This window comes from Erpetoichthys calabaricus, chromosome 5 (assembly GCF_900747795.2).
Source record: "Erpetoichthys calabaricus chromosome 5, fErpCal1.3, whole genome shotgun sequence".
Taxonomy (NCBI): Eukaryota; Metazoa; Chordata; class Cladistia; order Polypteriformes; family Polypteridae; genus Erpetoichthys; species Erpetoichthys calabaricus.
In genome coordinates, this window is record NC_041398.2 from 66,229,965 (window position 1) to 66,250,896 (window position 20,932).

At 36.2% G+C, this 20,932-nt stretch overlaps 1 protein-coding gene across 1 annotated transcript; it reads right to left on the reverse strand.

Annotated features, from left to right (window-relative positions):
- Nucleotides 1-270: 270 nt before the first annotated feature.
- On the reverse strand, nucleotides 271-19,289 carry slbp (stem-loop binding protein). Its single transcript, XM_028801605.2, has 8 exons — nucleotides 19,088-19,289; nucleotides 17,452-17,598; nucleotides 16,606-16,710; nucleotides 9,702-9,764; nucleotides 7,391-7,522; nucleotides 5,301-5,450; nucleotides 2,127-2,241; nucleotides 271-404 (listed from the first exon to the last, which is right to left on the reverse strand). The coding sequence occupies exons 1-8, from the start codon at nucleotides 19,138-19,140 to the stop codon at nucleotides 288-290; spliced, it is 882 nt and encodes a 293-aa protein (XP_028657438.1). The 5' UTR covers nucleotides 19,141-19,289; the 3' UTR covers nucleotides 271-287.
- Between the last annotated feature and the right edge of the window lie 1,643 nt (nucleotides 19,290-20,932).

Genomic DNA, 20,932 nt, shown 5'->3' on the forward strand with positions numbered 1-20,932 from the left:
ACAGGCTTAACTTTTATTCAAGGAATGCCAAAGGTTTAAATGTGAACTCTTCGAAATATGACATCATACTTACCAAATGTTTGGCAAAGGTTTAGGTTAAAACAAGATTTTGGTCAATGTGGAACTTCCAATTCTGTGCAATTCACAGAAAGCTCAAATACAAATAGGAAAACAAAACTGAAAGAGCATTTCAAAATAACCCTTTTGCCAAAATTTTTTTCTGTGAACCAGAAAATAAAGTGGCAGGATTAGTCCAGTAAAAAAAAAAAAAAAAGACCAGTTTACTACTAGCTTGACCAAAGGCTGCCATCTTCAGTATCTGCCAAACATGCTCCCAAGTCAAAAGCAGCCTCCATTTCGTTCTCTGTGCGTCTCATCTTGTTTGGAGTGCCAGAACAGGAATTCTGAAAATTACATTTGGGAAACAGTGTGAGTTACTTTCATCACTTATAAAATTTAATCTCCAAATAGGCACCACTTTTCCAGGAATCACATACAGCTAGCCCTAGTAAATAGTGAAAAATTCTTGAAGGGAGCAGTTAACAAATTCGGTTATGAGAAAAAAAGATTTAAATAGTTTCAGCTAATCAATATATTAGAATGAGCTTTTGTCCAACTGTGTAAAATAAACACAACAGAAATGTAAAATCTGTTCCATCTCCTGGATTAATCTTCTATAAGATTAGTTTTAGCACAGCTTACAAATTGATAAGCAATGGTAATGTGTCAGTGATGTAACTGTAAATGTAGGGGGCAGTGTTGATATGTTCCAATTAATAGGAATTAAGTGAGCTCTTTTCTCGAGGCTAGCCGTCCTATCCTTTGTAGGTGCCACTTGTTGACTTCCATTACTTCTAGTGTTCCAACAAAACAGATATTCACATTGGAAAGTTGCTACTTACATGGATAATATACACACATTTATTGGCCTGGGGGGAAAAAAAAATCCCACTCCATTTGGCAATATATTACTTTTCAACCGATTTTGCCCCCCTACTTAATTGTGAGTAGCCAAAGTGGCTAATCTGAAAACCACCCCCATCTGCTTTTCTAAGCATTAAGTTGTAGTAATCCTCTAGGCCAAGTATTTCAGTGCTTGAGGAAATGCGCATGGTGTTCAGTTACAAGAAAATTAGTCTGTAAAGAGAGGACCAAAATCTTGGTTCTCACATTACAGTGGATTAATAAACAGAATCATGAATCTGAGTAATTACTCTGGGCATGGAGAGGCAGGAAAGATAAATATGCTTTCTAGCCAAAATTAAGAATGGAATAATTATATAGGATGCTCCTCTTGCAAGTGTAGACAGCAAGCAATGCTCTGTTTAGTACAGCAACTCACATTTTAAAGGTTTTAAAAATACAGAGAGCCAATATTGATAAGTTGGAATCTGTATTGCTACCTAGTAAACAATTGGCCCCATAGTTGTTTCTTTTTCTTTAATTATCAACCAAACAATAATGAGACACAAAACAAGCCACCACATGACCAGCTCCCCTGTGCACAATATCTGAAATTAAAGAGGTGATGGTCTTGATAAGGTTGATCTCTCAGGTCACCAAAACATTTTGACGGTGCTCTTAGAAAGAACAGAAAAACAACAGTTTCCGAAATGTGTGCTGTGGCAGAATGAGAGCAGCAACAAGCCAAGGAATTAAATAACGGATTTAATTAACAGCAAGAATTAGCTTCTCATTAAGAAAGTGGAGTGAAATTGGTTGGAGTTTAAAGCCCCAGTTTAGCTGGTGATCTGTTAGCTCGTTTCACTTCTCATTTCTGCTTGGCTCTCATTTAATGAAGAAAGGAACAAATTCAGAGGACTGAACTCTTAACGGAGACTATTAAAGTGATGGGGAAAAAAGTTAATTAGCAGTGAGAACTGGTCACTGATTAGGAAAAGGGTTAGAATGAAAACAGGTAGCCACCCCTTGGTCTACATTGTCCAGCCTTACTGGTAGCTATGCCCCTCTCTATAGCATATTTCTAATATGCACAAAGATCTTTCATATATTATGAAGAAATGTTTGAAGTTAACTGATTTTATACAAATGTATTATTTTTGGTTAATTGAGGCCTATCAGGTGATATAGTTCTAGGAAGCCCAAGAAATTCCAATTCTACTTACTTCTGGTGTTGAAGCTGGTGCTTTGCAGGCTTTCATATAATGGGAACTTGTCTCAGATTCTGTTGAACCACTGGCCCCTGATTCAACCTCCATATCATCCAAGTCAATCGGCTCACTAAACAGAAAGAGTCACTAGTCAAAAGGCATCTGTGGCAGCAAAATGAATTACGGTAAAATGCTTTTTCTAATTTTTCAAGTTCAAATAAACCAACACTTACATGACATCTGTTTTATGGGTTTTGAGGGAGTGGGGTATAAAGAAAATTTACATTACAACACTGAAATGAAAACATTTCAGAAAACAATATGGACCAATTAGTTTATTCATTTTTTTTTTTTAGTTGGGCATATACTGTATCAATGAAAAGTTACACAACATTCAAGTGTTACCAAAGGGTCTGCATATCTTGAAGAGGCACATTTTGCTAAAAAACAAAGGAACCTTTATGAACTAGGCAATACAAGCTTTGGACATCACAACTCTCTCAAGTTGCTTGAAGACATTACAGTCTAGAAGTCTCTTGCCGCATTGCATACTTTTTAATCTTTGCTTTAGATCACTGTTATGATTACATATTTTTCAGCAACTACTTCAATTAGTCCATTTTGTCTTCATTTGAGAGTAGTCTCACCAAAAACATAGTACAGTTTAATGTCAAGATGGCAGCAGTTAGCATTACAACCACTGTTTAAGAATTCTAGGTTTGATTTTGGAATGAGGTCTCGACTTGTGTGGTGTTTGTGTATTCTCCCCCAATGTACGCTAGTTTTCCTCCCACATGCCAAAGACATGTAGGTAACTGAACTAAAAATTTTTAAAATCAGGTCAGTCCAAATTAATGTGGACATTTGTAGGAGAGTAAGGGTGAGGGATCCAAACTCAGAGCAGTAAATCCGTAAGCAAGAAGACCTGAAGTGGGTGGGGTAAAGACCAAGACAAACTTTGCCAATGGCTTAAAAAAAGTCTCATAATAGTATTCTAATCAATATGAGTGAACTTCTGACACTGACAGGATGAACTAGGGTTGTTACTGAAATATTGATAAGTATCTACATTTTAAAATTACTTCAATACTCATTTTTCAAGTTATCAGATCTATAGCATACATTACAAATGCACTTCCAGTTCACCATGGTTCGAGCTCCATTTCCATCCACTCACAAGTGTTAAAAACATGGAAATTTCAGCAGTGTTGGAGCCTTAACCATTTGAAGTAGGGATGTCTTTTTTCCTACAGATTAGAACGTTTTTTTGTAGCCAGTTAAATGTTTAACGCGTCAAGACGGGTCTTCAATTATTTTTACCAGCAGGTAAAATTTGTTTTTCCTTTGCTTTTCATTCCAGGGTAACACTTATTAGCGCACATGAATTCAATTGCTTTTTAAACTCTGTGAAATTTACTGCTGTAGCTCGTAACTTGTGTTATTATGATCAATTTAAAAAAAAAAAATTACATTTACCATATAAACATAAGGTGCTGTAACTTTCAGTGCTTAACTGAAGAAACAGTGGTGCTACTCTGCCATTTGCTCATAATATATTTCCAGTTGTGTTTCAAAGCATTTATTTAGTATGTCAGGACTCATTATCCAGCCCAACAAAGGCACACAACAAACTCACAGAATAGAGTTTCAAAGACAGGTGGTTACTAGTCTGTTTGTGTTTGTGCATGTTATTTTTCTGAACTGTTTATAAAAAGAAAACGATGTTTCTTTCATTTGAATGTTTATTTAATCTTTGAATATTGGTATGTATGCCGTTTATAAAAGATTGCAATACTTCAATTGATTACAATTTAACATTTGTAATAATTTCACTTTGTTATCTGAACAACAGTACAGTAATCCCTCGCTATATCGCGCTTCGCCTTTCGCGGCTTCACTCCATCGCGGATTTTATATGTAAGCATATTTAAATATATATCGCAGATTTTTCGCTGCTTCGCGGGTTTCTGAGGACAATGGGTCTTTTAATTTCTGGTACATGCTTCCTCAGTTGGTTTGCCCAGTTGATTTCATACAAGGGACACTATTGGCAGATGGCTGAGAAGCTACCCAACTTACTTTCTCTCTCTCTCTCTTGCGCTGACTATCTGTGATCCTGACGTAGGGGGTGTGAGCAGGGGGGCCGTTCGCACACCTAGACGATATGGATGCTCGTCTAAAAATGCTGAAAGATTATCTTCACGTTGCTACCTTCTGTGTGCAGCTTTTAAGTATGCTGCACGGTGCTTAGCATACTTAAAAGCTCAAAGGGCACGTATTGATTTTTTTATCTCTCTCTCTCTCTCTGCTCCTGAGGGAGGGGGTGTGAGCTGCCGCCTTCAACAGCTTTGTGCCGCTTATGCTTCGCATACTTAAAAACAAACAGCCCTATTGATTTGTTTGCATTCCTCTGTTTCCTTTGAAGACAGAAGGGGCCTGAGTTGCCTCGAAAGCTTGCATATTGTAATCTTTCTAGTTAGCCAATAAAAGGTGTCATTTTGCTTGGCTTTTCTCTACTTTGAAGAGGAAGATATGTTTGCATTCTTTTAATTGTGAGACAGAACTGTCATCTCTGTCTTGTCATGGAACACAGTTTAAACTTTTGAAAAAGAGACAAATGTTTGTTTGCAGTGTTTGAATAACGTTCCTGTCTCTCTACAACCTCCTGTGTTTCTGCGCAAACCTGTGACCCAAGCATGACAATATAAAAATAACCATATAAACATATGGTTTCTACTTCGCAGATTTTCTTATTTCACGGATGGCTCTGGAGCGCAACCCCCGCGATGGAGGAGGGATTACTGTATTTCTATCAATGTTAACATTTCAAAAAAAATACAGAATTTCAAATTAAATACATTTTCTTGAGTTAAAGTATATATTGCATTCGGCAATAAATTTTAACATTTTTCTTAATATATGGAGGTTTGAAATGTTGGTATTTGGTATTGTGACAGCCATAAGATGAACAGCAGATATTTTTACTTCACATTTTGACTAAATTATGTGATAATGTTTTGTTTGTTTTTTTTAATAACTCTTAACTTATGAATAACTGCACAGTCTAAGTTATACACATTTATATTACTAGTAGAATTTATATTTTAAAATATTTCACCTACAAAAATTAGGTAATGTTTAGGGTTATTGTGAGGAAAAACACACACACACACACACACACACTCTTACATTGCTTGTAAATCACTGCCTTCTTCCTCTGGTGGATCCCAAGCATGTAGGGCAACCCTCCAGATACGTATCTGCTGGTCCCAAGATCTCCTACTGTACTTCTTAAACTTATTGGGAGTCCTTGGATGAATCCCTGGTTGTCGAAAGTGTCTAAAATGAAAGTCAAAATTAATTCCTCTGCTGTGACAAGTTTAACAAAATGTACAGATTTAATCAATCTTCATACAGTATTATTAAATTAACTACTGAAAAGTGTAAGATGACCATTTTTTTGAGGATATACCAACACTAAAAATACAGACTATAATGCCTATTGTACACACATTTGAACTTCAAAAGGATCACCACTAAATCTTTCTAGAGATGTAAAATACACATACACTACAAGAACAGGTTGGAGGGACTGAACAATTTAAATGATGCAACTTTAATGTTAGTCTTTAAAAAGCACAGCCTATTGGAAACAATAGAACTGTCTTTTTGTGCGATAACAGAGCTCAACATAAAACTTTTTAAAAATAAATAAAACTGATCCGGTTGATCAAACCACATACAAGGTTGGTGAGAAACAAAATGCCCTGTTCAGATGTATCATAATGCCTTAATATGACCATAAAGTGAAAGATGCAGCTGGATGTCCTTTCAATGTGATGCGGACACATCAACTTTCATACTATGTAGTACAAAGTGAGGGGGGGGGGGAGACACAACAAAAAAACAAACCCCTCAGAGCATTTACAGGACAACAAATAGATGAAATCTGGGATTCTGTTAGGACAACTTCATGCCTTTACTTTTCAAAAACATAAAATGATTAAAAAAAACATTCAAATGCCTACTCAAGTTATCCATACAAAATTACTTGTTAAATTAATCTAAATTAAATCAATAAAATCGCCTCTAGATTGTTGTTCTATAAAAAGATGAGAGCCTGACCGATTAGTCATGTGGCAGATCTGATCAGCAGAAGTAACACCAATCAAATGCCAGAATTTTGAGTGATGGTGTTCGTCAAAACACAGGATGCAGTGGACGTGTGCGCAAACACACACACATACATACATACACAAATGGTGTGATCCCCAAAACAGAGGTGAGCGCAGCGAAGAAAACTCATGTCATACAGTAGGTAAGCCTTATTTGCTCTTGGGGAAAATAAATATACATTGTGTAGATACTATACATAACACTGGTGTCAAAAGATTGTTTACTAAGCTTAACTGCATTTCACTGCAGCCAGCAAATACCCAGTGATTTGACTTTTCTTAATGTAATAGTATTTCAAAGCAGCTACACCACACATACTGAACATAAATGCTTACTTAGACTATGTCACTTTACCATTGCACACGTTCTTCAGGGGCTACAGACTGTGTTGGTGTAGCCCAAACAGGTATTGTAAAAGAACTGAATTTGCTGTATAAATATCAGTCAAAAGTGTGTGTGTGTGGGGGGGGGGGTTAGTTACAAGTATAGCACCTTACCTTTAACTGCTATGCATTTGTACGAACAATTTACAATACGTTAATGTACATCTACTGTATCATTAGCAAAAAGGAGTTGTTCAAAGAATAAACTTAGTGGCTGTGCAGAATATAGCCTGCTATTATAAACACGCATGTTAGATGGGCTCATTGGCTGGGGGAGGGCAGTTGGAGATGAACTATTTTATTGTTTAGACACTGAAGAATTAGACGTTATTAATAGGGTTTTTATTTATTAGAAAATAAATGCTAGGATAATGGCTGTCAAATTACTACAAATTTTTAAATTTTAAATATTAAAACAAAGAGTACATTTAAGGCCATATCTGAAACCATCTCCTTATAGGAAGGAATGTGGGGTATTCTTAAATATTTAAGAAACTGAAGCATAAAATAAAAACAGCATGGGGAGACTGTTACATAATATTAGTGAAACACTATAAGGAAGAAACACAAGCATTTGATCAGAGTGACTGAGAATGTATCCTGTTTTTAAAAAGCTTCTGATAGAGAACATGAGTAGAGCAAGTAAAAGAAACAGAAGTTGAAGGCACATTTCAGTAGAGCGTGGCATCAATGGCTGATTTTCTAAATAGTCTTACTTACCTAGGAACCTCATTAATGTATCTGTTATAAGCAATAGTATTTTTCCCATAGTTTATCTGCTTTTGTCTCCGCATAAGTACCCTCTCATCAGTTTCCAATTCAGCTGGCACTGGAGAGTCTCTGGAATCAGAGCTATAGAATGAAAGCGTAACAGGCAGAGATTAACAAATTAACACAGCTACATTTAAACTATATAAATGTCCACTCCATGGAAACATCTAAGATTTTTCTGCAACACAAATTTCTCAAATCTGCCTGGTCTAATTCAGGTTAATGATGAGCCAGAGCCTATTCTGACAGAATCAAGCACAAGGCAGGAAACTACACTGGACAGCACACCAAAACATAGCCTAGCCTATGCATCCACGCATACATACATTACACTAGCCAAATTTAGAATCAGGGATTTCAACTGAGGATGCTATATCTGCAAGGCAGCACCCCTAACAACTGTGCAAGTACCATGCCATCCAAATCATACATTCATAGACTCATACATACACACCTAACACCCTACCCTTAATTAAATGGCAAGTGTCTTTCTGTAACTGTGAATCTGTCCAGTTGCTATGTCAGTTATATGCCATTTGGTATGGGATTTGTGAAAGCAATGCTAAGCTTGTGATATACCACCTTTTGGAATGAAAAATGCACTGCATTTTATTACAACATCCATTATAAAGTACATTCCAATAAACAGTGCATTGCAAACATTTATGGTGAGCAAGTCTAACAGACAGTAACTGCCTGAGGGAGAAAAATCAACTACCCAATTTAATTAAAGTGTTTGTGTACTGTATCTGTGTGTGCATCCAGTTGCTATGGTTTAGGGAAAAAAAAATTAAAATGGGAAAAACATGTAGGAGGGTTTAATAAATAAAAAATAAAAAAAACCTGATTAGATTTTTAACCAATAAAACCTGTAGCACAGCTAGTAAAAAAGAAATTTGAGATGAATACACTGCACTATGGAAGTGGAGTGTACATTTTAATGCATATTTTAACTACACAGTTTCCAAGTAGTATAAAAAAATTACACATTTTCAGCTGAAAATATGTAACCTGTAAAGTGACAGTCACCAGGCATTCACATATATGCCTGGGCTGCAATTATCACCTTTTATAGTACATCCACAAACATATGAGCCATTTGCATCAATCATCAGAGTAAAGAATATATAGCGGATGGCCAAACTAAGAAACAATTGATTAAGCCAGTGAAGTGAGATTTACTAGCACCCTTGGAGGGAGGACTGTATGATGGTATCACACTCAATGAAGCAAATGGGTTAAAAAGTTAGTGTAAATGTACTGTACAAAATAAACTCAAGACACCTTTACTCATGGGCACGCACAACATTACTATACATTGCTAAACAGTTGAACTTCGAAATGAAAATTTTTTCCACATCACCTTCAGCTGACCAGAGCATCTAACGAGTGAAAGTCATAAATGCTTTATGTTACTTACAAAAACACAGAAATTAACCAAACAGAAAAGCACTCATTTATCTTTTCTCAAAATAACTACACTTCTGAATTGTTGACGAGTAATTACTTTAATTACAAGGATTCTGGAGTGCTCTTGATTGTGAGGAATGCACTAGAAAGGATTTTTAACCAGAAAATACAAAAATATTTATTCAGCCAACTATTTTTGTTAAAGGTAAATTTCCTAATTCACAGACACTTTAACACCTCTATCTCACTACATTTTTGATATCATCCTTCTGAGAACTTTACATCATTAACCGTAGAGAAAAGCCAAGCAAAATGACACCTTTTATTGGCTAACTAAAAAGATTACAATATGCAAGCTTTTGAGGCAACTCACATTTTGCTTGGCTTTTCTCTACATTCATAATGGCTAACACGGTACAACACCCTAGTACTACATCATTAACCGTGGAATGCATTAACACTCACAGTTACCCTTATGCAGGCTTTATTCTGATCTTCAAAAAAAAAAAAAAAAAGAAAAAAAAAAAAGTTGTTTTTACTATCACTGAACATGCCTGCCACTGACAACTGTCTATTTAACCTATGTAACTTTTTAAACGCAATTTCGCTTATCCCAATCAAACTGCTCAAGACCTTTATCCAAAAAGGTCTACAAGCTCAACAACTGAAGCGGAGGTGCATCCTATATTTCTGTACTTAATAAAAAAAAAAAAAAAAATGAAATCTAGAAAATATATATTAATTGTCATTCAAACATGTCTACAGGCTACTGAAAAAAAATCTTGCTACTCTTGCAGCCATAGTTTGAAGTGGCTCGAGTCTTGGCTACACTGTTGTATATAACACATACCTTCCAGAGGAGGCCTTCCTTTCCCTGTCATACATTTCATTAACCAAGATTCGTCTTCTGTACCTGAACAAAACAAACAAATACCAGGTCAGGACAAGGCAACATCTTGGTTTACACCAAAGCAAACAGTGCTGCACTGCTAATAAGTTGTCAAATACATGTAACCAAAGAACATACTTTAGAAGACCGATTTTATTTAAATTTTGGGAACAGTACATAGTAGTTTCACTTATGAAATCTGTAGTATACAATAACATGACTTTGTTATAAGGATGTGACTCTTATCATAATAATAATAATAATAATAATAATAACAACTACATTTATTCATAGGCACCTTTCTAAACACTCAAGGACACCAAACAATAGACAAGAATCACATTATAAACAAAACTAAAAATACAAGTTAAATAACCCAACCACAGGGGATGCACAAACCAGTGCGTTTCTTCGTGCCAGTCCCAAGCCCGGATAAATAGGGAGGGTTACGTCAGGAAGGGCATCCGGTGTAAAATTTTGCCAAATCAATATGCGGACAACAATACAAATTTCCATACTGGATCGGTTGAGGCCAGGGTTAGCAACGACGCCACCAGTACTGTTCACCAACAGGGTGCTGGCAGAAATTGGGCTAGTGTTGGTCGAAGAAGAAGAAGGAGAAGAGCAGGGAGACATGTCCGGAGGCAGGAGGAGAGGAGGAAAGTAAAGAGTGGAACTGAGGATAGGAACTTTGAATGTTGGCAGTATGACTGGTAAGGGAAGAGAGTTAGCAGATATGATGGAGAGAAGGAAGGTTGATATATTGTGTGTGCAAGAGACTAATTGGAAGGGGAGTAAGGCCAGGTGGATCAGAGGTGGATTCAAATTGTTCTATCATGGTGTGGATGGGAGGAAAAATGGGGTAGGAGTTATTCTGAAGGAATAGTATGTCAAGAGTGTTTTGGAGGTGAAGAGAATGTCAGGCAGAGTAATGATTATGAAGCTGGAAATTGGAGGTGTGATGATGAATGTTGTTAGTGCATATGCACTGCAAGTTGGGTGTGCAATGGATGAGAAAAGACTTTTGGAGTGAGTTGGATGAAGTGATGAACAGCGTACCCAAGGGACAGAAAGTGGTGATTGGAGCGGATTTCAATGGGTATATTGGTGAAGGGAACAGAGGAGACGAGGAGGTGATGGGTAGGTATGGTGTCAAGGAGAAGAATGAAGAAGGTCAGAGAATAGTGGATTTTGCCAAAAGGATGGACGTGGCTGTGGTGAATACATATTTTAAGAAGAGGGAGGAACATACAGTTATGTACAAGAGTGGAGGAAGATGCACACAGGTAGATTACATCCTATGCAGAAGAGTTGATCTGAAGGAGATTAAAGACTGCAAAGTGGTGGCAGGGAAAAGTGTAGTTAAGCAGCATAGGATGGTGGTCTGTAGGATGACGTTGGAGATCAAGAAGAGGAAGAGAGTGAGGGCAGAGCCAAGGATCAAATGGTGGAAGTTGAAAAAGGAAGACTGCAAGGTTGAGTTTAGGAAGAAGGTGAGAGAGGCACTGGATGGCAGTGAAGAGTTACCAGACAGCTGAGAAACTACAGCAGATGTAGTAAGGGTGACAGCAAGAAGGGTGCTTGGTGTAACATCTGGACAAAGGAAGGAGGAAAAGGAAACCTGATGGTGGAATGGGGAAATACAGGAAAGTATACAGAGGAAGAGGATGGGAAAGAAGAAGTGGGATAGTCAGAGAGATGCAGAAAGTAGACAAGAGTACAAGGAGATAAGGCGCAAGGTGAAGAGAGAGGTGTAGGTAAATAATGAGGAGGAGGGGCCCCAGGACAGAGCCATCATCAACATTTATACTGCAATAAGCATAGCCCTCTTATCTCTAAAGCCAAATGACAATATAAATTCTTTTCACAGAATGGATCAAAACCGTTTGTAAGGTGGATTAGTGGCTTAAGAAATTTGACTCATCTATCACTTAAGGACAGCTGGAAAAATGCTTCTGTAAAAGGATTCACATACTTTTAGATGTTAATTTTCCAAGGCATATGAAAGAACAATCATTAGCACCTCAGGACAAGAAGGTTTGCCTATTACACATGTTCTTAATACAATACAGAAAATGCATTTGTAAGCAATATACATTTTCAGTTTTCACAGTCACCTATACAGTATATGCAGTGCTGGTTAAGGGCAATGTAATAAGAATGAGGATAATGAGTAAAATGTGTGGATTTCAGCATAGGGTTCATAAAGAATGATATCATCATGAACTACTCTTAGTATGTGCACATTCTAATTTGATTCATTATTTTCTGTCCAGAACCTGAAAACTACTGCATAAAACCTATACTAAATACAGAACTTCAAACATTGCTATATATGTAATGTTAAATTAGTGAATTCCAGGATACTGCCAGATATTTCCATTTAAAACAACTCTTTAAATCAGTTTTTGGACAATATTTTAAAGCCTGGTAAGTCAATAAATTAATTGGTTGTTTGTAATATTCGCAATTGAAATATTTATAATTGAATCATTAAAATGGTCAAAAATAACTAAAGAATAACATTTTAAATGAATTAGTCAAATTTCTATTGTTAGAAAATGATGGCTTTTTAATTTTCCAAATCTGTCCTCCGCCCACCCCGCCCTTTAAAAAAAAAAAAAAATATTATATATATATATATATATATATATATATTTGTCTCAACTTTAAAGCTTCATGTGTGAAATCCTATTAAGCAGCCTTTGTTTTGCCGTGTTCAATGTTCTGGCGTGAGTGATCAGACTTTGTTTTGCTTGTGTACAGAACCAGAATCTGAAAAGTACTTCAGCTTTTGTTTCATGTACTCAAATTTACAACTGCGAAACAGCATTACATTCTTCAATGTACCATTCAAATAGTATAACTGTGTGAGTGAAAGCACACATCATATAACTAATACATAGATAGATAGATACTTAATAGTAGTTTTCCTTCAAAAGCCAAATGAATAACAAATTTAGCCAGTCTGTAATTTAGTGTTTACAGATTTGTATTTAGCAATGAGGTATAGAGTTTTACTTGTCCTGCCAACTGTATGTTTCGGTTGACACAGAACACATTAACAGGTACCTTGTCCCTTAAAGCATTGAAGCACTAAATTAAATTTTATTTTGGCATTAACAGATGGAGCTGCTCATGTCATGTAGACAAGCCAAATAGCCACTTCTTTAGAGTCTTATGTCAATGTTTCTTGCTACAACTGTTGTCTGTGACAGTCCTCCCACATCCTTATACTGTATGGACACATAAAAAAATCACAATCCAGTGTGACCCTGAACTGTATACACTGGCTATAAAACGGACACCTGTGGAAGTGCTCATTACAATCAGAATGTAAGCAAAGCCTATATTCATTTATCAGGTCTGTATAGGACACTATTTAAAAGCAATTTATCCGGTTATCCTTCCTTCTACTTGTCGCACATTTGTAAAAAAGTTAAACAATTACACCTCATTTGATCAGCGACAATATTTCGCTGTCAAAGCATGCAAAAATCTGTTTCTGAAGTAATTCCATAATGGGTAAAAAATGGCAAATCGCTCAACCCTATGTGTGTTTTGCGTCTATTATTATTATTATTATTTTTTTTTTTTTATAGCATGATTCCTGCACCCTCATGTGCTAAAATTAAAACGTTCATGCGCAAACACAAAAGCATTTCTAGCCATAACCTCTGCTGTTTTTAATTTCCAACACGTATTTTGATATATAGTTTTTACTCCATTTCTCCCATGTATTATTGCGCCTTCTGGAGTAATTTGTCTACCTACAGTCATGCATGAGTGCAATACAGACTTTTGAGGTAGCACGGATACTGGGGAGGAAAAAAAAAAAATCTAGTACTGTACTGTTTTCAGAACTTTTGTACTAAAGTATCAATATTTGGGACATTTAGGCACTTCAAATGATTTTCAAAATTTGAATACTGCTTTCATTGCAATTACGAGAGTCATCATGTAATCTTTCTAACATCTTCCTAATTTCTGAGATGAGGGGATGGCACAAGAATGGATACTTTAATACCAAGTCAACTTCAAAATTCTAAAAATGTAGCTGGTATTTACTTTCTTACAATATCAGTAGTACCAAGTGAAAGTCCGCACTGTATTCATGAATGACTGCAAAAAGAAATTACTTAGGTACAATAATATATGAGTAAAATCTACAAATGAAAATGGTGATGGTACAGTGAAAATAAAAACAGCAGAAGTCACGTCTGGAAATCCTTTGTGTTTGAGGAAGGACAACTATGTTTTTGCAGGAATCGTGGTCATTATTTATTCAGTGCTTCGAAACACAAAGCACTGATTTTACCCAAGAAAGCAGGATGGACAGAACAGCAAACTTCATTACTAAATACAAATATGAAGACTAAATTTCTGTCATTTATTTGGTCTTTGAATGTTCCTTAGTGTAACTCATGAAACATATTAAGATCACATATACCATATATTTGAAAGATATATTAGCAAATGTAATGCAGCTTACAAAGTACACTGCAGGTAATTCTGGATTTTTAAGTAGGAAAAACAATAACTAAGTCATCACAATTATATAAGATACAGTAATTTGAAAACGGCACAATAAAGTATGCTTTACAGGAGTTCTGAACTGATGGATTAATAAAACTTGTTATTTAAAACTTATGATTTGACAAAATTTGACTTATTCATTAAATAAAAATCTTGATAATGTAAATATAAATCTTAAAATATCAAATTTACAAAGCAAAACATGATGTTATAAAAGCAGCTTTAAAATGTTTAAATTAAAATATCCTGAATTATCCTGGAATTCATTAATTGAACAGGTCAGGCTGGGGAGCAAGCACTGGTACAGCATGTTGTCACAACCACCACATAACGAAACAGCTCGGGATCCTGGTTGGCAATCCCCCAAGCAGACACATGGTCCAGTACACAGGATGCGACCATCTCTCTGCCACAGCCAAGTGTTTTGTGGGTGTCCCCTTGGCCAGGGCCAGCCGTTAGGATCCTCAATAATGAGGACCCTGTGAACCACATCAGCCTCAGGGAATCAAACCACATGGTCATAGTGCCATAACTGACGCCCCTCACAATGCAGGTAGTGTGACTCATTCGGGACTCTGTGAGCAACCATTCATTCAACACAAAGTCAAACCAGTGGTACCCAAGGATTTTCCCAAGAGACACAGTAGCGAGAGAGTCCAGTCTTCGTCTCAGGTCACTGGAAAGCCTCCATGTCTTGCAACCACATAGCAAACCAGGAAGCATCCGAACTCTAAAGACTTGAACCTTCATCCTTTTGCAGAGATATCGGAAGCACCACACACCCCTTTCCAGAAACCTTATGACACCCCATGCCCTCCCAATTCATCTACTGACTTCATAGGAAGAGTCACTAGAGACATGAATGTTGCTGCCAAATTAAGTAAACCTCACAACAAAGTTGACACTCTTTCCGCAGACAGACGCTGCTGATGGCTGTGCCCGAGAGGTCATTAAAGACCTTGATCTTTAAGCGTCCAAGACGCTTATAAGCCCAGACACTCAGACTCCTCGCTCAGTCTCTTGAGAACCCCGTTCACAGCGTCCATTGACTCTGCAAAGATCACAGCATTGTCAGCAAAGTCAAGATCAGTGAATCTCTCTTCACCAACAGATGCCCCACAGCCACAGGACCCCAAAACATTGCCCAACACCCAGTCCACAAGAATACACCCCTGATGAACACCAGAAACAACTGGAAAACACAGAGGTTCTACCTCCACACTGCACATCACTCACAGTACCAGTGTACATGCTTGCCATGATATCCAGCAATTTGGGACACTTCAGTACTAATATAACTACAGATATAATGTACAATTTTCCATTTTAGTATCATTTTAAGCAGAACTGTTTCAGTTACTGGAAAGAAAATAGAATAAATTTGGAATGTGCACATGGTACAATAAATCAGATAGTCCAAGACTAAAATCATCCTTTATAAACCCGATGCTGGAAGCTCAACATCGAAACATTCATAAATTTGTTGTTGCACTGTGGGAATTCCCATGCCAACCACACATTAAAATTCGAGCCCTGACTATTTTAAAGCCGATAACACTATTAATGTTTATGCTTTTTAAATTCTGTTTCAGAAAATGGCACAATATTATTCACTGGATAAAATGGTGGCACTTTTAATTAAAAGCTGTTGAAATTGATTTTTTATTTTTGCCATAGTATTGAATAAGTATAGAGTAATGTGAAATTTTACTGGTATCGTTACTAAATATCAAAATACTAGTATTGTAACATCCCTACTCAGATGTTCTCCCATCTGCTCTACCCAAAAGAAAAAAAAATTACAAATTTCATAATCAAGACATATTCATTATTACAATTTTTAAAACAGCAAAGGGTAATACTGAAAAACGTAGCTAAGAACATTAAAGGAATGCATGGATATAGGTGATGGAGGTAAAAGACCACTCAGTTTTCTTGTAGTACTGTTGTAAGTCGTATGGATTTGCATGAATGTCTGCCTTTTCAACAACTGAAGTTTAAAGACAAGTAAACACACAGCTACACACACACTATATATATATATATATATATATATATATATATATATATATATATATACACACACATATATACACACACACACACACATACATATACATATATACATACATATACACAAACACAAATATGTGCCTAAGTAAATGGTTTCACTCAAATATGGGTTGCTTTTGAAAGAAAGAAAAAGGATGAAAGAAACAGCCAAACAATTCTATGCAGGTGGAAATGTTCTTTCACTGTTAGGTAACAGAAGCTTAAAAGCCACCATGTCAATTTATGGCATGTCTGGTAAAAGATCACCTTCACTGACCTCTGCATGTCTTTCCTTACATCTGTTCTCAGCTCTTCCTCCTCCACACATTTGGCCCAATCTGAACATCGTGGGAACGGTCCTTCAGCTTCTGGAGTTGTAAAACTGCAAAATAGCAAAACAAAATTAAAAAAAACACAAAATATATAAGCTTTAATCTCTATCAAATACAAACATATACATGGCCATAAAAAAAAAAAATCTGATTTTTCAAAAATCTCCATCTTACCAAAATGTTATCATAAGATCCTTTGCAGAAGAATTAAGAAAAATTATAAATTCTACAAAATATACGTTTAAAATTAAAAAATACCCCAGATTAAAACAGGTATAAAAGTAAACAGCAAAAACAAATTTTCCAAATGAATAAAATGCACGACTCAAAGCCAAGAGCTCTACAAGTATGCATGAAAAAAAAATCAAAGGACAACACATGGCAAAAAAAAATCTAAAATTACTTTAAGATAGTCTGAAAATTGTTTAAAAACGAGTGCAGTTTAAGACCAACTTTAAAAACATCTTAGCAGACAAATGTCAATTCTCAGCCTGTCATTTGGGGGATGAGTGGGGTACAGAGACAAAAAAAAAAAAATATTCTGAACATTTAAGGCAGAGACAATCACATTTTTGTGTCAAAAGTTAATACAAAAAAAAATACAAAGTGTCCATACAAGTTTTGAAATCAAGCGTTTTTATAGATAGATAGATACTTTATTAATCCCAATGGGAAATTCACAAATATATATATATATATATATATATATATATATATATATATATATATATATATATTTATACCCTTTGGCCTTAGAACTTCACAAATACCCAGTAAGATTTTCTTCCTACCTTGGTGGTCTTTGGTCCAAATGGGGGTTATCATAACTCCCCTTCTCTTGGTCATCAAACAAAGTGGAATCTGCGTCATCTTGCTGCCTCAGCTTCCCATCGGCTCCACGTTTACGGCCCTGGGACCACCTTGCTGGGGGTCTTCTCCTACATTACACATATCAGCACAATAATTAGAATGAAAGGACGAATAAAGTTAGACATTTAACGCTGCTTATCCGAGTATATTTAATCCGCAATACTTATAATTTTTAAATGAAAATGGGGTGCATTATTTTGAGAAATGCTCGAATATAGAAATGTTCCCCTGAGACTAATTGACTCCGTGATTTAAGTACCTACTGAAGCCTTTTCAACAAAAGTTGAATTCCTACAGTTCGATAAAATACGAGTACGCGCCAAAACAATTTGTAGCAAATCAGCTTTACTTTTTAAAGATACTCAACCTTGGATTTTTCCACCTTCGAGAAGTACGGAAATAGAAGCTGTTTTTATGGTTATACTGAATGCAAAAGGTTAAACTGTAACCCAAAAGACACGCACAAATTACGAATACGATACGATCTTTACTATATATTATCGCTTTATAACTTTAAGAATAAATTATAAACTAAGACGAGAAAGGACTTGATCGACAGATCGTACTGTACAGTTCTAAATTAACCCCGTCAAAACTAACTCTACGCTGAAGCCACTCTTTTTTTTCTTTAAAGTAAAAATGAAAACTGAGCAATCATTTTATTCCATATTTTATTAGTGTGTCGAAAGAGGAATAACACGTCTTTAAAGTGTTGGTCAAACGTGACCCGCAGCATTGCCCTGCACTGACAAAACAACGCGGGAAATGAATACCCGGGGTTTGGCTCAGCTGTTGGATTTCGCGCCGTGGCAGCCATTTTCTAGAGTAGCCAATCGGCATCGCGATCATTCAACAAGGACAGCAGCATTAATTCTCCACGGTGCTTCGTTTCGTTGTCCAACTTTCATTGTTACAAATCACGGCTCCCTGGTACTTTTTTTCCTGTGTTAGTAATGCTTTGACTATAATATATTTAAAACAATGGTTGTAAGACCTTTTCTTGTACAACATGAAAGATTTTGGAAATAAACACGGCTTACATCTTCCAAAATGAAAAAAACGATTAATCAAAGTATTCTTTCGAAAACCAGAAAAAAAAACTTTACAAAAGAAAAAAAATGAACAAAGATATAGTCCAGATCTGTTGACCACTACTGCTTTATTTTTGTTTCCACGCCACTATACTGAAGAGAACGACAGTACCTGTACATCTAGTACGATGCACAATTTTACAGATTTTTCAACGGACTCTTGTACAACTAAAAATACGGGATTTAGTCACCAATTGTTATTCTACTGTACTTGGAATCTTTTAGCTGCCGTCTGAAACCGCCTAAACTTTCTAAATTGTTTTTCTCTGAACTAATCCCCTTATCTCACCACGAATTTTATTTCTGTTTTTAAAAGCCTACAACCTGAACAAAAGCTTGACAATCTATCTGTTAATGTATAATCACAGACCCCTCTCCTTTTCCTCACCACCACCTATTTTAGCAACAAGAATAAACAACTGCTGCAACAAATACACATCCCTAATCATCCAGTTTTACTCCTTACCTATAATCATCATCACCATCATCGTATCGACTTGACCGGTGTTTAAATGACATTGTTGTGCTGCTGTATTGTTCTCAAAGACAAAACTTGAAAAAAGCGAACGTTCTCGACCGGCTACCCAAAACCCACTGCACTAAAAAATATGTACTAAATTCGATTTTAATACAACGCGCCAAGAAGGCGATGGAGACAGGACGATACCATAGTACTCACTCTCTGATAGGGGACAACACGATATCTATTGTGTGGTTTTAGAAATTGATTTAAAATATATTGATTTTTTTTTAAATTACATATATTACTTAAAAAAATGAATTCTTACTTAGAGAAGGAGATACTCTATTTTTTAATTTGGTATGTCTGTTTTTACTTATATTAACACAACTCCCCTTCAATTTGGACTAGCCAATAGAGTCAATGGGCGTTGCGTGTTGCGCTACTGCCGGGTTGAGGGGCCTTTGGGGGATGACGGAAGTTGTAGTTTTTAGAAAAACATAGCGCCATTACAGTTGCCATAAATACTGTTTAAGAAAGACTACAATTCCCATATTTATATATCTCCCGTTTTTCTAGACCGAAGCTGTTTAGTTTTAAAAGTTTCGAATTACCTCATTATTACTGTCTGCTGTATTGATGTGTTGGAAGTAGTAAGAATGGACAAGCGAAAGGATCTCAGTGACCTCGACAAGGGCCAGATTGTGATAGCTAGACAGCTGGGTCAGACCATCTACAAAACGTAGCAGAACTTAGAGAATGGAGTGTGTATTGTTACGTTTTACGAGTTATTGTCACTTCCTAGATATTGGCCAGCCCCCATTGGCCAATGGCTTGTCTTGTATTACAGGCTACTAACGTTTCTTCACACACTCCATGGGGTACCGGGCAAATACGCAAAATGCTTCCCCAAAATAACACAGGACACTCATTGCAATACATAAACCATTACACTGTTGGTACACTGTTAAGTTGCCCCAAATTCGAGAAGCATTACACCACAACACGAAATGTTTGCAATAAAAAAAGATCCAAAATCCAGTCTTGTGCAGGCCAATAACCAGCGCTCATGTCTATTTGTACAGTGCAAGCTTGCTGGATTGCTTACTGATGAGTTGACGCACGTTATTTTTCTTTGCTTTGTAAGCTGCATTTCACAGCCTCACAATCCGCAGGGGCCTTAAAAATTCAAGAGTTTTTTATTTTCGTCTTTTAATATTTTATTAATGTCTTCATATATAATTTAAATGCCTTGCTATTAAATTAATAAAAAGGAATATATATGTTTCCAATTTTTTTGTGGTGACACAAGGCCGTGCTTTGGTATGTACCTTTTTGAATCCCTTCTGCTGTAGCTTTTTATCAAGGGGCCACACCAAATCTAAATCTGACACTGCTAGTGGAACAGTGCCTTGTTATCACAGGACAGTGGCCCTCCCCTCTGCCAAAACATTGTGAATTGTATTGTGTTATGTTTACTTGACAGCAGTAGTTCTTCTACACCCTAATTTCGATCTTGATTGCTACGCCATATTAAATCTACATAGGCTGCCCTTCTTGTCAATGTTTTAATGTATTATGTTTAAAAAGTATCAGAAAACTCTTGCTGTTGTACTTGTTAATAATTACAATTCACTGTAATTCACTGCCTTTTTAATATTTGGGTAATTAATGCTCTATAATGAAATACAACAATCTTCACTAAGCTGTGGTTCACTGTCTACTTGAAGAAGGCTTGCATTCCAATTTTGTTTTACTTAAATGTCAACTCTTCCACCTTTTTGGATTATCCATCATTCCTAAATAATATGTACATACCGCATTCTGTTCAGATAAACTATATAATATAAT